Genomic DNA, 15,638 nt, shown 5'->3' on the forward strand with positions numbered 1-15,638 from the left:
ATTATTTAGTATCTGGCCATGTGCACAAAGAGTTGGCCAACCTCTGCCCTAAAGGATTGGGTTGACAAGGGTTTGTGAGAGCTGAACTAAAGAATTAGGTTGGCTACGATGGGTTTGCATTTTAGAGAGATCCCTCGCATTGTCTTTGATGTTGAGAATAGATTGGATGGCAGCAAACTTTAAAGGCTGTTGCTGTAGCCTGATTACATGATGGTGGTACCTGGTTCTAGGCAAGTGCCAGTCAAGACCGAGAAACAGACAGAGGATTAGTTTTTGATAATGAAGGTGAGGAAAAGAGCGAAGGATGGAGCCTTGGAGTTGGCCTTGAAGAACTGGCAGAATGGCAGGGTGGTAACTGAGAAAGAGAAAATGAGAGGCATTGTAACATGTAGATGTTAAGAGCTGGGGGGGGGGGGTGTCTAACCGACTTGCTCTGTTCCTCATTGGCTGTGGACTGTGATCAAGGTACTTAACCTCTCTGAGTTTTCATTTTCTCATCTATGGCAGGAAGTTAGATAATGGCTTCTATTTTTTTCTTTGAAGGAAGAGGTAGGATTAGAAATGTGATCCTAATTCAAGATTCAAGGGAATCCAGAAGAACTGCTATGGAGGACTAGAGAGCCACCTGACCATGAAAGAGAAAAGGACTCAGTAGAGGGGGTTGAGGATCCATCGAAGGTGAACACCACAAATATATCATGACATCAGGAGGAGCAGCTTGAGTTCAAGAGCTGAGGGGTAGGCAAGGCCAAGAGGGTCAGTTGGGTTTGTCTCCACTGAGTATTTTACTGTATTTGTGCAGAGAAAGACAGTGGGATAAGAGTTAAGTTTGAAGTGACCATAGCACTAAGTTGAACAGAAAAGGAAGTGAAGATACAAGGACAGGTAGGTAGAGCAAAAGGGCCTAGATTCCTATGAAGTTAAAGAATAGATAGGAGTTCCCTGGTGGCTCAGCAGGTTAAGGATCTGGCATTGTCACTGCTGTGGCTTGGGTTCTATCCCTGGCCTGGAAACTTTCACATGCTGCAGGCACAGCCAAGAAAACAAAAAAAAGAATAGGTGTCATGGGAATAATTGAATAAAGAACTGGAAAGGTAGGAGATTACAGAGCATGATGAGTGAGGTTCTCTAAAAGTAGTTCTCCCAAGAAGGAGTTGTTCTGAGTGATGGAAAGCACCAAGACAAAACTTTAGGAGGAAAGTTACCCAAGTGAAGTAAGATGAATGCCATTGAAAACAAGGTCATCATGGAGTTCCTGTTGTGGCACAGTAGGATCAGTGGCGTCTCTGGAGCACGCTGGGTTGCAGGTTCGATCCCCATCCCAGCAGTGGGTTAAGGGTCCTGAGTTGCCACAGCTGCAGTGCAGAATTGTGCCCCGGGTCCGATCCCTGACCTGGGAACTCCATATGCCACCAGGCGGCCAAAGGGAAAAAAAGGAAAGAAAATGAGGTGGTCACAGAAAGATGTAAATATAAAATGAGAGTGATAATAGTTCTCTCACAGAGTTTATATTGTGGACAAATAATTATTTGTGAAAATGTTCCATCACCCCAAATGTACTTTCTGAATATAATTTTAAAAATTTACTGTGCTTAGGTCCTTTAGTGTCACATAGCTATAAAAATATAACGTGTTTAAAAGTAATGAGTCTCAGGAGTTCCCGTCGTGGTTCAGTGGTTAGCGAATCCAACTAGGAACCATGAGGTTGCAGGTTTGGCCCCTGGCCTTGCTCAGTGGGTTAAAGGATCTGGTGTTGCCGTGAGCTATGGTGTAGGCCGCCGGCTACAGCTCCGATTAGCCCCCTAGCCTGGGAACCTCCATGTGCCACGGGAGCAGACCTAGAAAAGACAAAAAAAAAAAAAAAAAAAAAAAGTAATGAGTCTTGGAGTTCCCATTGTGGCTCAGTGGTTAAAGAATCTGACTAGCATCCATGAGGACTCAGGTTTGATCCCTGGCCTCACTCAGTGGGTTAAGAATCTGGCATTGCTGTGAGCTGTGGTGTAGGTTGCAGATGCAGCTTGGATCTTGCATTACTGTGGCTGTGGCTGTGGTATATGCGGATCAGACCCCTAGCCTGGAAACTTCCATATATTGCCAGCGGGGCCCTAAAAAGCAAAAAAAAACAAAAAAAACAAAAAACAAAACAAAACAAAACAAAAAAACGGTAATGAGTCTCTTTATACACTTTGAGGCAGCTAAAGTCCCATCTTTCTTTTCCTGAAATCCTTTGTGGTTTTTGTTACATTATTACTTTATTGCCGTTTTCATGGCAGAGATGTTGATGTTATTTCAACTTTGTTTTCTTCTTTTTGTATTAAATGTTTTTGAGTACTTGTTCATGAGAAAGTGAGTCTTTAGAAGATTTCGGAAAAGAAATGAAGACAGTCTAATTTTAACGTGCAGTAACTCTAACCTGAAGATATGGTGTGTAGTGAGAGAGTGTCTTTGATACCACAGGTGTAGGCTTTGGAGACCAGAGTCTCTAAGTTCCTTTGTGGCCTCTAAAATAGCTCCCAGTTAACTGTTGAACCTATACTGTCCTTTCTTTAACATTCTCTGGTTTTTTTTTTTTTGTCTTTTTAGGGCCGCACCTGTGGCATATGGAGGTTCCCAGGCTAGGGGTCCAATCAGAGTTGTAGCCACTGGCCTATGCCAGAGCCACAGCAACGCAGGGCCTGAGCTACTTCTGCAACCTACACCACAGCTCCCAGCAACACCATATCCTCAACCCACTAAGCAAGGCCAGGTATGGAACCCACATCCTCATGGATGCCAGTGGTGTTCGCTAACCCCTGAGCCATGATGGGAACTTCTAACATTCTCTCTCTTTTGATTTTGTGGGTCTCACAGAAATGTATGTATAGAAGTTAAAGACTGGTATTGCATGGTTGTCGAATCATTATGCAGAGTTAATAGGTATCAGAGTTTAGTTGAAGAAAAAGAATGCTGCATCCCCATCATCCAGCAAAATGAGCCATTAGGAATTAGGGTCAGGATTTCTATCAATTGAGGCCAAGAATTTAGACGTCAAGGCCTGGGCTGCATCCGAGTTAGAGTCAGGAGCCCAAGAAATCTGAGGCAGATGCCCAGTGGAGGCCAGAGTACTGCATGTGGAATTGTCCCAAGAATCTACCACAGAAGAGGCCCTGGCAATGTGACAGTTATTTAATGCCAGTGTGGAGGGATTAAATAATAGCTTTTCATCCCAACTAATCTGTCCTAAATATAATCTGCACACATGTAGTCTACATATTTCCACATGGAAATTTTAGCCAACAGAAAGTTAGGTTTGAGAAAAATGGGTCTAATCTCTGATTAGAGGAAACTTTAGGTGGAGTTCCCTGGTGGCTCAGTAGGTTAAAGACCCGGCATTATCACTGCTGTGGCTCAGGTTACAGTGAGGTTTGATCCCTGTCCCTGGAACTTCTGCTTGCCAATGGTGCAGCCAAAAAAGGGAAACTTTTGGCAAGTTACTCAGTTTCTGACTAGAAATGACCAAACCAGTTAGTGATTTTTCCATACCAAAATAGTGTCCTTAGTGACGCATCTTCCCCATATGTTTCTGTTTTACCTTTTTAACCTTATGTTTTTACCATTTTGCCCACAAATGTAATACTTTCCTCACTGTGGGCATAGGAATTGCAGTCTAGTGCCAATAAAAATAATTAGGTAATTATTACTGCCTTGCCATGTAAATAGATGTTTTTACACTGGACCCTTGGGGGAAGTTTTTAAATTTTTTTAAATAGATGTGTTATTTAAATTTGTTACCAATTTCATGAAAAGTATTTGATTTTTTAAAATACTCAAATTCTACTATACTAGTGATCTAAAATAATCTTAAATGATAAAGATTGTGACTCAAAATTTATTTAGATTTTAGTAATTCTCATTATAAATTATTGCTAACTAGAAAAAAATATGCAAATTTTTAAATCTGCTAAAAAATTTGAGACTTAGTATAATCTGAAGACCAGAATTCAGCAAATTCAGATAAAAAAAAATATAAGGTCACATCCCCTGATTGTTTAAAATAAACTACAAAAAGAGATTTTTCTTCACATAATTCCCTTCCTGGAATGGCTGTTCTCTAATATGACATTGAATATCTTACATAGAAATTTCTGACATAATAAACTAGTTTGATTGTTAGGATTTTTAAAAATAAGGTAAATGTAGCCTAATCTTATTGCTAAATGCTCTGCTAATTGAAAAGATGAAAATCAGACATGATAGAACAGACATTTCACAAAAGAAGGAATACCATTGACCTGAACATATTTATGTTTTAAAGTTTAACCACACCAAGTTTTTAAAAGTGTATTAAACTGCAGTTGAGTAACTCATTTTCTCTATCATGCTGGCGAAGTTTTTTTTAAAAACTCCAATTGTTAATTATGCTTTAAGCAAATGAATACTCTTGTACATTGATGGTGAGAATATAAATTGTAGGGAGGCAGTATATTCAAAAACATGGCCTCAACTCGGTGGGTTAAGGAACCGGCTGTGGGCTATGGTATAGATTGCAGACTCGGCTCAGATCCTGCATTGCTGTTGCTGTGGCTGTGGTGTAGGCTGGCAGCTGCAACTCTGATTCAGCCCCTAGCCTGGGAACTTTCATATGCTGTGGGTGCAGCCTAAAAAAAGACAAAATAAAATAAAATAAAATAAAATAAAACAATAACATAAATGCAGTGATTGCTGATAATACTTTAACTGGTTAAATATTGCAGTGCTGGTAAAATACATAGAGACCCTTAAAATTATAGAATCTTGGAGCTGGAAGAGAGCTTAGAGTTTCTCAGATCCAAACTTCTGGCCAACATAGAGGCAGCTTGAGATGCTTTTTGTGAATAAGCATTTGTCTAGTGACTGGATAGCTATACCTCTCTAGTTAAAAATCCCTTTTTGCCTATTTAACAACTCTAGTGCATCTATCTTATTGGACGAGATCATCCTATTCTATTCCTGCCGTGGTATCTTTTCTACATAGACCAGCCATATTTTTACTAATAAACTTTCATTTTCATTTACTAATAATATGTAATATGGAATTCACTTCAATTCATAGTTATTTGCATGGTGTGGTGGCTCAAAATTGCAAGCATTTTATTTTTGTGATCCATATGTGTTCCTAAATAAAAAACACATGACACACACTAATCTTCAATAATTATCATTTATAGTGATCTTATTTATGACTACCATAATTTATGACTATCTCTAAGAAAGAAGGAGACAACCAAAAGATTGAAAAGAACTAATCTAGAGTTCCCCTTGTGGCTCAGCAGAATCGAATCTGACTAGCATCCATGAGGACGCAGGTTCAATCCCTGGCCTTGCTCAGTGGGTTAAAGATCCGACATTGCTGTGAGCTGTGCTGTAGGTTGCAGATGTGGCCTGGATCCCACATTGCTGTGGCTGTGGTATAGGCCAGTGGCTACAGCTCTGATTGGACCCCTAGCCTGGGAACTTCCATATGCCTCTGGTGCAGCCCTAAAAAGACAAAAAGAAAACAAACAAAACAAATCTGCCGATGGTGAAATGTTTAATGCATCTTTGGTTCTTGGCATACATAACAATTCATCATTGTGTCATTCATCAAACCTATTGTGATCTATGTTTTGGGGTTTTTTCTAAATCAAATGAGGATGTTTAAAGTTTCACTAGAATTTCCTGCCCAGCTGAGTGATCTAGGAATCATAGGTAGAAGAGTAAATTGCAGATACAGCTGAGAAGTGTTGCAGGAAGCTGCAGGGTTTTATTTCAGACATAAACTATAAAAAAGTTGAGCTATGTAATTATGTTCAAAGCATAAGAACCACTCTGTGATCTGTGAAAGCTTATATGGCAAAGTAATAAAATTAGAACAGTGAAGTTTCTATTACCATGAGGCATAATCAGGAAAACTCAGGTTTTATCCTAAATAACTGTTAACATTAACTTTTTCCAGAACCTTTGGGATTCACTAGTGATTTGTCATAGGTAGGAAACTGATTAAAGACTGTATTGACACCAGATTTCAATTGCTATTAACTATTAGTTTCGCTTTTCTTTTTTTTTTTTTCTTTTTTAGGGCCACACCCACAGCATATGGAAGTTCCCAGGCTAGGGGTCAAATTGCTGGCCTATGCCACAGCCATAGCAACATAGGATCCGAGCCCTTCTGTGACCTGCAGCACAGCTCACGGCAATGCCGGATCCTTAACACACTGAGTGAGGCCAGGGATCAAACCCACATCCTCACGGATACTAGTTGGGTTCATAACCCTCAGAGCCACAACGGGCTGTTAGTTTTTACAATTGAAAATTAAAACATTTTGGAGTTCCCTGTTGGCTCAGTGGGTTAAGGATCCAGCATCGTCACTGCTGTGGCTCTGGTTACTGCTGAGGCTTGCGTTTGATCCCCGGCTCAGAACTTCTCTATGCCATGGGCCAGGCCAAAAAAGCAAGAAAGTCCAGATAGTCCAGCTATTTCACAGCTGAGGAAACTGGTAGACACAATAATTTCTCTGAATTCATTCACCTCGTAAACAGGTTGAGCTGGACATCCATATGAAAATCCAAACCCCAAGTTCTTCTTCACTGCATCATCAAATGCACTGAACCTAACTTTTGGAGAAGTTTTCAATAATAGTACATTGCTATCCTAAAAGACTGTGTTGATAGACTGAGAATTTCCTGCCCAATGCAAGCGTTGAATCAGACATTCACAGTCTCCCTTTTGGCACCAGTTAACCTACTGTATGATGATTTCAGGATGTGAGTAAGGATTTGAGGCTGGGGGCTTAGGATTCTGCAGAACTTGTTTGAGGATGGCTTGCCATGTCTCCTGCTGCAGGAACGGCATCTGTTGCGGTTGCTGGCATCCTTGCAGCCCTTCGAATCACCAAGAACAAGCTTTCTGATCAAACGATACTGTTCCAAGGAGCTGGAGAGGTACCTGCTTCATGTGATGCTTACGTTCTCCTAATCAGTGAACATCACATTCATTCTGATGATCTACTAATTTGCAGTTGGAGGTTGTCTTCCAAAGTTTTAATTCATTGAAACTATACGTTTTATCAAAAGATATCCCACCTTAAGTATCGAGTCATATTAATTTCTCATAGAAGACTTCCGTATAATAGCATAGATATTTTTCACAGTTTTCAGTTTGTAAGATTACCAAAGGTTGCCATAAGTTTTTGTTACACATATTTAAAATGCCATGTTGGTACAAAAAAATTTCCCAATGTAGGATGAATTATACATAGATAGCTTTCAGTACTGAAGCTGTTATATCTGATGCTAACTTTTAGTATCCTCCAGTGTCACATACATAATTTCACTCACTATTCAATGAACATATATGTAACTATATACAAGTTTTTAAGACAAAATATTTTGAGTTAGAGATTCATCATGCATAACCGTTTACATGCAAAAGAACTAAAACATTTAAACTGTTGGAAGGAGATGGCAGGAATACAAATTAATACTTAGTTTTCTGTTATCTTTTTCTATAAGTTAATAATTTGAAAAAAAATTAGACTCCAGTGATAATAATTCACCCCCAAAATAGAAGTTAAAATGACAACTTAGTTTGAGCTTCTTGTGTGAAAGCTACCAAAATCTTTTTAGAATTGTAGAATGTAATAAATGGGGAAATACTTTGTGACTATACATATTTTAAGAAGTTTTAAATTTTCAAATTTAATATGATCGTGGACAAATGCATTACACTCGTAAATACTATGTCTGTTGTTTGGTTTTAATGTTAATTTTAAAGTAAAACAAAGTACACGAAGCTAAACTTACATGCCAAGATATAAACATGTGAAAGTATTCTGAATGTAAGTTACAAATTAACTTTCACTTCATAATAAAAATCAAGGTGAAATTAAAGCTCATTAAAATTGGCACATTTTTTATTTCTGTGAATGGTCATATGCCGTACTTAATTTTAGTAAACTTCTTTAAATTTTCAAAGGGTTTTGTTGAATGCCACAGGCCAGTTCTTGGTACTCAGCAGGACAGAGATATTCATGGTTGAATGATTCAAAACTGGCCCTTGTTTGTCCCCGAAAAGGTTTTGGAAATTTCACAGGTCATCACAAAATAATCATATACCAAAGGAGTTGATTCTTTTAATCTTGCAAGAAATTTCACAGTACTTTCTCTGTCCAGATTAAGAGAGTAAATAAATGCTTGGAAGCACAAATTTTATGTGTTTCATTTTATTGCCTGTTTGGTCAAGTTCCCATCCAAATGACCAGGCTTTATTCTTCAAATCCAATTAGCAGAGATTGAACCAAAAAATAAGCAGTACAGTCCAATAAGCAAGGCTAAGCAGTTCATTATTTTAAATTCAGTTTTTTCTTGTTCAAGGAAATCTTACTTGTATGAACAGGATTAAAGATACGAACATTCAAGGATATCACTGGTTTATCTGTGGCTAAATAGCAAGGTATACAATAGTGATTCTGCTGTAATAACAAGAGTAAGGAGTTGTCATTTAGCTTAATCCAAATGTGGCAAAAATACTTTCCTCCCAGTATGAATGCATAATTATAGCTCTTTAGGTCAATAGACAGTGCCATTTTGCAGTTTCTTAAACCAAGACAAAATGAGGTGAAAGTAACTCTTGGTGAGGGATTATGTGGAATAACTTAAAATTTTTGTTTCTAGGCTGCCTTAGGGATTGCACACCTGATTGTTATGGCCATGGAAAAAGAAGGTGTCCCAAAAGAGAAAGCCATAAAGAAGATATGGTTGGTTGACTCAAAAGGATTAATAGTTAAGGTAAGAATTTGTCATTTTTAACAGGATATAAGATTTTTTTTTTTTTTTTTTTTTTTTGTATTTTGACTTCTTAGGGCCACACCGCTGCATGTTGTAGGTTCCCAGGCTAGGGGGTCCAGTCAGAGCTGCAGCTGCTGGCCTACACCACAGCCACAGAAACATGGGATCCAAGCCAAGTCTGCGATCTACTCCACAGCTCACAGCAATACAGGAAGGATCCTTAACCCACTGAGCAAGGCCAGGGATTGAACCTGTGTCCTCATGGATGCTAGTCAGATTCGTTTCCACTGAGCCACAATGGGAGCTCCCAGGTAAGAGTTTTAATCAGAAGGACGGTTATGGATGCTCATCTCTAAGATGGTCTTTCCACCCACCCTACCCCCAAAGCTGCTTAAAGAGTAGCCATTATATAGGAATCGCCGTGTCCCTCAATGATACTGATACTCTTCTGAATAAAGAAGAAAACTATGGCTCAGCTCTCCTTTCTGTCTGGGATGTGAGTAGGCTCCTTACAGCTCTGTGGGTTGTCAGCCCACATAAATTAGTTCCCAAGGGAGGCAGTTTGATACTTAATACGGCTAAGTATACAGATGAAACGCTTAGTACAGCTCCTTTCACTAAGGGCTAGCTGTCAAATTGCACACTAGCTGGAGAGAAAGGATTGAAAAATATGAAATAGCTACTCTTTTCTCTGCTCCTGTTTCGGTGTTAACTTACTTGAGGTTGTCTCCCAGCTTTAATAGAGACCGTAGTACTTACTTCATAGGGTCATTGTGAAAACCTGAATAAGATTAGAAAGGTAAGGAGTTCTTTTGTGGTACAGCAGGTTATAAGGATCCAGTGTTGTCACTGCAGCAGCTCGAGTTGCTGCTGTAGCATGGGTTTGATCCCTGGCCTGGGAACTTCACATGCTGTGGGTACAGTCAAAAAAAAAGAAAGAAAAAAAAAAATGAGTAGGTAAGTGACCAGATTTCTCCACAGTTAGAAGGCATTATTATTACTCCTACCAGCTGTGCACATCACTCACTCTTCCTTAATCTGCTAGAGAAAATACATGTAAATCCTCGTTCCATGTAGAGGTGAGTTTTCAAAATAACCAGTGTCTTCAGGAATTTAATACAGAAACAAATGTGAATATATACAAGTATTCTGGAATGCTGTTTTATGTGTATCCAGAGTCTTTAAGAATATATGCTTCTGGGAGTTACTGTTGTGGCTCAGTGGAAAGGAACCCAACTACTATCCATGAGGACTCGGGTTCCATCCCTGTTTAATACAGAAACAAATGTGAATATATACAAGTATTCTGGAATGCTGTTTTATGTGTATCCAGAGTCTTTAAGAATTTATGCTTCTGGGAGTTACTGTTGTGGCTCAGTGGAAAGGAACCCAACTAGTATCCATGAGGACTCGGGTTCCATCCCTGGCCTCGCTCAGTGGCTTAAGCATCCAGCATTACCATGAGCTGTGGTTTAGGTCACAGACTCGGCTTAGATCCAGCATTGCTGTGGCTGTGCTATAGGCCGGCAGCTGTAGCTCTGATTCAACCCCTAGCCTGGGAACGTCCATATGCCACAAGTGCAGCCCTAAAAAAAAAAAAAAAAAAAAAAAAAATTGTTTGTACTTCTGATCCAACAGTTTCCATTCTAAGAATCCATACCAAAGAGACAGAAATGTGTACAGTGTCTTGTGTATGAGGCTATTACCACAGCATTATTTCCAATAGTGAAATATTTCATCATACGTTAGTTATCATAGTGATTTGTGATATTTACCTAAAGAAAGGATAATTGTGAAATGAATTGAGAAATAGCCAAATCGGTATAATATACAAGTTAAAGTTATTTTCTAAGAACTATAAATAATATTAAAGGATTCATAATATAATGTTAGATGAAAAAAGGAAAAAATATTTTATATAACTATTTTGTTTTAAAAGTTGAGTTGCATATAAAAGTCATAGAAAGCATCAAGTACATATTACTTTAAAACATACTAATTTTGGAGTTCCCACTGTGGGCACAGTGGGTTAAGAATCTGACTGCCAGCATCTCCGGTTGCTGTGGAGGCTTAGGTACGATCCTTGGTTCAGCACAGTGGATTAAAGGATCCAGCGTAGGTCACGGCTGCAGCTTGAATTGAATCCCTGGCCTGGGAATTTCCATATGCTGCAGGTGCAGCCATAATATATATATATATATATATTTTATAATGCCTTTCTGTGTATTCCAAATTCTTAGTAACTGTATTCTTTTAAAGCCAGAAAAAATGTTTTTTTAAAAGATGTAGACTAATTTTGTTTTAAATGAAAAAAGCACATGCACAAATTTTTTTTTTTGTCTTTTTTCTTTTTAGGGCTGCACCCGCAGCATATGGAGGTTCCCAGGCTGGGGTCTAATCAGAGCTACAGCTGCCAGCCTACACCAGAGCCACAGCCACGCCTGATCCAAGCCGCTTCTGTGACCTACACCACAGCTCACGGCAATTCCAGATCCTTAACCCGCTGAGCAAGCCCAGGGGTCAAACCTGAAACCTTAAGGTTCCTGGTAGGATTCGTTTCCGCTGCACCACAATGGGAACCCCTGCATAAACTTTTTGTAGAGAATGCATATCTATGCAGCAGTGAAACAAGACAGAAAGTACTTTCACAATATCTCCTGAGGACCAACTAAAAGTTATTTTATTAACAATGAATAATAACAAGGTAATTGTTTATAGTATATAAAAAACCAGAGTTTGCAGTTTCTCAGCTCAGAAATTGGTGTTGCTTTAAATAATCAGCATAACGGTAAAAAGTTGTACACATGTATTGTCATGAAATAACATCTCCTGGCTGAAGTCACCTGTGGATCAGGCCTTATACTTACTGCGGGAAAACAGTAAGACCCTTGGTCTCGGGGGGGATCCCAGCCTAGTGGGAGAAACTCAAGCCAAGAATTACAACTCCCCATGAAAATGTTATATGGATGGACCTAGAAGTTGTCACACTGAGTGAAGTAAGTCAGACAAAGACAAATACCATATGATATCACTTATATGTGGACTCTAGTAAAAAATGAGAAAAAAGAACTTATAAAACAGAAACAAACTCACAGATTTCAAAACCAAGCTTAAGTAAAACAGTTGGGGGAGGGAAGAATTGAAAGGGTAGGATTAACATATACACACTACTGTAGAAAATGGATGATTAATGAAAATCTACCATATGCACAGGAAAATCTACTCAATAGTTTGTACTAACCTATATGGGAAAAAAGAATGGATATATTTGTATACCTGAAACTAATACAACACTGTAAGTAAACTATACTCTAATAAATTTTTTTTTAAATGTTATAGACATATGTCCTTGCAGTTCCCATCGTGTCTCAGCGGAAATGAATCCAACTAAGAACCATGAGGTTGAGGGTTCAATCCCTGGCCTTGCTCGGTGGGTTAAGGATCCGGTGTTGCCATGAGCTGTGGTGTAGGTGGCAAATGCACCTCAGATTCCGTGTTGCTGTGGCTGTGCCCTGGGCTGGCAGCTGTAACTCCGATTAGGCCCCCTAGCCTGGGAACCTCCATGAGCCGCAGATGTGGCCCTAAAAAGACAAAAGACCAAAAAAAAAAAAAAAACCTTTCGTACCAGGGGCAGGCAAAAGATGGTGCTTCCACCACACTAAAGAGAATAACAGGAATGTTGAGGTTGGTTCTGTGACAGGGTGTCTCTTCAGCTAAGTTTGAAAGAAAAGTTTTTGTCTTTTTAGGTCTTCACCCACGGCATATGGAGATTCTCAGGCTAGGGGTCGATTAGCACTATAGCTTCAGCCTGCACCACAGCCACAGAAATGCAGGATCTGAGCTGTGTCTGTGACCTACAGCTTAGCTCACAGCAATGCCAGATCCTTAACCCACTGAGCAAGGCCAGGGATCAAACCCATAACTTCATGGTTACTAGTCGGATTCGTTTCCACTGAGCTGCAATGGGAACTCCTGAAAGGAAAGTTAGGAGTTGATCTGGAGGCTGCATAGACATCATAAACTTCTCCTATGCAAAACTGAAACAAGGGAAGTTGAATGGCAAGTTCACGACGAAATCTTGAATGACGCTAAAGGATCCTATCCTCCACCTCTCTTCTGTCTTCAAAGCCCTACTAGTGTCTAGTACATAATCGACAGTATTATTTTGAGATAAGAGACACTTAGGGATTAGGGTTGAAAGGAATTGAGTGACAGGTGATGAAGGCTCCTCTGAATCCTGAACATGAGCTGCTTCCAGCCTCCTGTACTCTGATGGCTTATGGAAAATGGATCAAAATGAGGTGAAGCTGAAAAAAGGAAAAGCTATAAAGCTGGTGCAGTAATACAGATCACAGTTAACTGGGGCAATGAAGTGAAGCAGGGACTGAGTGGGTGAGTGAAAGATGTTCTATTCAGTAGATATTTAGGATAGGATTGGCATACTCGATTAAATATGGAGGGAGATGGAGAGTAGAAGCAATCTAGCAAGACTCCATGGGTGTCTAGATAAGTGATGTGGCCATTCATGTGGGGGGGGAAATGGAATAAAGAATAGGCCAGTTAGGAGTTCCCTCTATGGTGCAATGGGTTAAGAATCTGACTACAGCAGCTAAGGTCTTTGTGGAGGTGTGGATTCAGCCCTGGCCAGCACAGTGGGTTAAAGGATTTGATTTTGCTGCAGCTGTGGTGTAGGTCACAGCTGTGACTTGGATTCAGTCCTTGGCTCAGGAACTTGCATTAAAAAAAATAAGTGTGGGGCAGTTAGGAGTTCCCTGGTGGCTCATCAGGGTAAGGATCAGCATTATCACCACAGTGGCTCGGGTGGCTGCTGTGGCATGGGTTCAATTCCTGGCCCGGGACGTCCATATAATGTGGGCATGGCTAAAAAAAAATTTTTTAATAAAAAGAATAGGCCAATTGAAGAGAAAGATAGTGCAATCAGCTTCAGACATAACAAATTTAAGGCACCTGTGAAGACCTCAGTTTAAAGATGTCCACTTGGCACCTAGAGCTACAAAGACTGCCGCTTAGAACAAGGGTCTGGGCTTTCCAAGATAGAGACTTGAGGATCATCAGCATGTGTGTAGCGGGACCCATGGAAAAAGCTATACAAACTGCTGTACTTAGAGATGTAATACAGTCAAGAATCAAAAAGGTGAACCCCCATGATTGTGGGTTTCTTATGTGATTTCTAATGATATTTTCATGCGAAATTTTCATTAAAATACATAAAATACTGTTGTGGCTCAGCAATAAGGAACCTGACTAGTATCCATGAGGACATGGGTTCAATCTCTGGCCTCGCTCAGTGAGTTAAGGATCCATTGTTGGCATGTGCTATGGTGTAGGTCTCAGATGCAGCTTGAATCCCATTTTGCTGGGGCTGTGGAGTAGGCCAGCAGCTACAGCTTCGGTTCGACCCCTAGCCTGGGAACCTCCATGTGCCGTGGGTGTGGCACTAAAAAGACAAAAAAAAAAAAAAAAAAATAGATTTTAGAATCTCAAATAATTTTAACATAGACTTACTGAACTGAGACTCCAAGTTTCATGGATTACAGTACTTAGAATAACATGGATTATAGCATGACTTACGTTTGGAATAACTGTGAAATTGTTGCCTAGGCCTAATCAGTCAGTCTTACTTCATGTCTTATGCTTGCCAAAATAAAGAACCACATAGATATGGCTTACCAAGATAAATAAAGTTATGTTTTAAAAGACTGTTATGTATTTAATAGTTTATACACTATTTAATATAAGACACAGATGAAGCTTCAATTAATCTCTTTTTCTCTGATGTTTTTAAAAAGTCAAAATTATTGTGTTAATTTTTATGACAGAACAAATCTTAGAGTAGCTACTAAATTACTGTAATCTTTAAATTTTATGTGAATTTTGTGCTTGTTATCCTTTTATCCTTAATATTTTTACAATCTTTAAGAGCCAAAAATAATCATTTTATTAATTTTATTAACTTACAATGCAGTCTTTATAATATGTAAAAAAAAAAATCTTAAAGGGATTTTTCTTTTGGGGGGGCACACCCACAGCATGGGGAAGTTCCTGGGCCAGGTATCAAATCTGGGCCACTGCTGTGACCCAGGCTGCTGCAGTGACAATGCTCCTTAACCCACTGTCCATAAGAGAACTCCAATATCTTAAAATTTTAAATACAATTTTTTTTTTTTTTTTTTTGTCTTTTGAGGGCCACACCCGTGGCATATGGAGGTTCCCAGGCTAAGGGTCAAATCAGAGCTGTAGCCACCAGCCTATGCCACAGCCACAGCAATGGAGGATCCCAGCTACGTCTGCCACCTATACTGCAGTTCATGGCAATGCCAGATCCTTGACCCACGGAGTAAGAACAGGGATTGAACCCGTGTCTTCATGGATACTAGTTGGGTTCATTACTGCTGAGCCATGATGGTAACTCCAATAAAATTTTTTATTAATAAAAATCCTTTGATTTTTTTTAAAGATGTAAATTCAAAAACTAAGAAGTCACACAGTGAGGGAGTTGCTGTGAGCTATGGTGTAGGTCGAAGACATGGCTCAGATCCCATGTTTCTGTGGCTGTAGTGAGTTCGGCAGCTGCAGCTGTGATTTGATCCCTAGCCTGAGAACCTCCATATGCCTCGGGTGTAGCCCTAAAAAAGAAAGTCACACTGTGAGGTTGGTTAGCTCATTTATGGAGTTATATATATCATCATCAGACTAGATAATTATTATCCTAATGTGTTTTCAGTTTTCCTTTTCAACATCACAGCTATAATATTTCCCATCATTTACCTCTTATCCATATATGCTAAACATCAGTATTTTAAATAATCCATCAGTATCAGTGAGGTTGACTG

The 15,638-nt window shown here is 39.4% G+C and overlaps 1 protein-coding gene across 1 annotated transcript in view; it reads left to right on the forward strand.

Moving 5' to 3' along the window:
- ME1 (malic enzyme 1) overlaps positions 1-15,638 on the forward strand; it is a 190,018-nt gene that overhangs the window by 147,040 nt on the left and 27,340 nt on the right. Inside the window, exons 8-9 of the mRNA XM_001924333.5 lie at positions 6,842-6,939; positions 8,671-8,784. Coding sequence (XP_001924368.2) covers positions 6,842-6,939; positions 8,671-8,784 — 212 coding nt within the window. The remainder of the gene's footprint in view (positions 1-6,841; positions 6,940-8,670; positions 8,785-15,638) is intronic.

The sequence above is a fragment of the Sus scrofa genome, chromosome 1, assembly GCF_000003025.6.
Source record: "Sus scrofa isolate TJ Tabasco breed Duroc chromosome 1, Sscrofa11.1, whole genome shotgun sequence".
In the NCBI taxonomy this organism is placed as follows: domain Eukaryota; kingdom Metazoa; phylum Chordata; class Mammalia; order Artiodactyla; family Suidae; genus Sus; species Sus scrofa.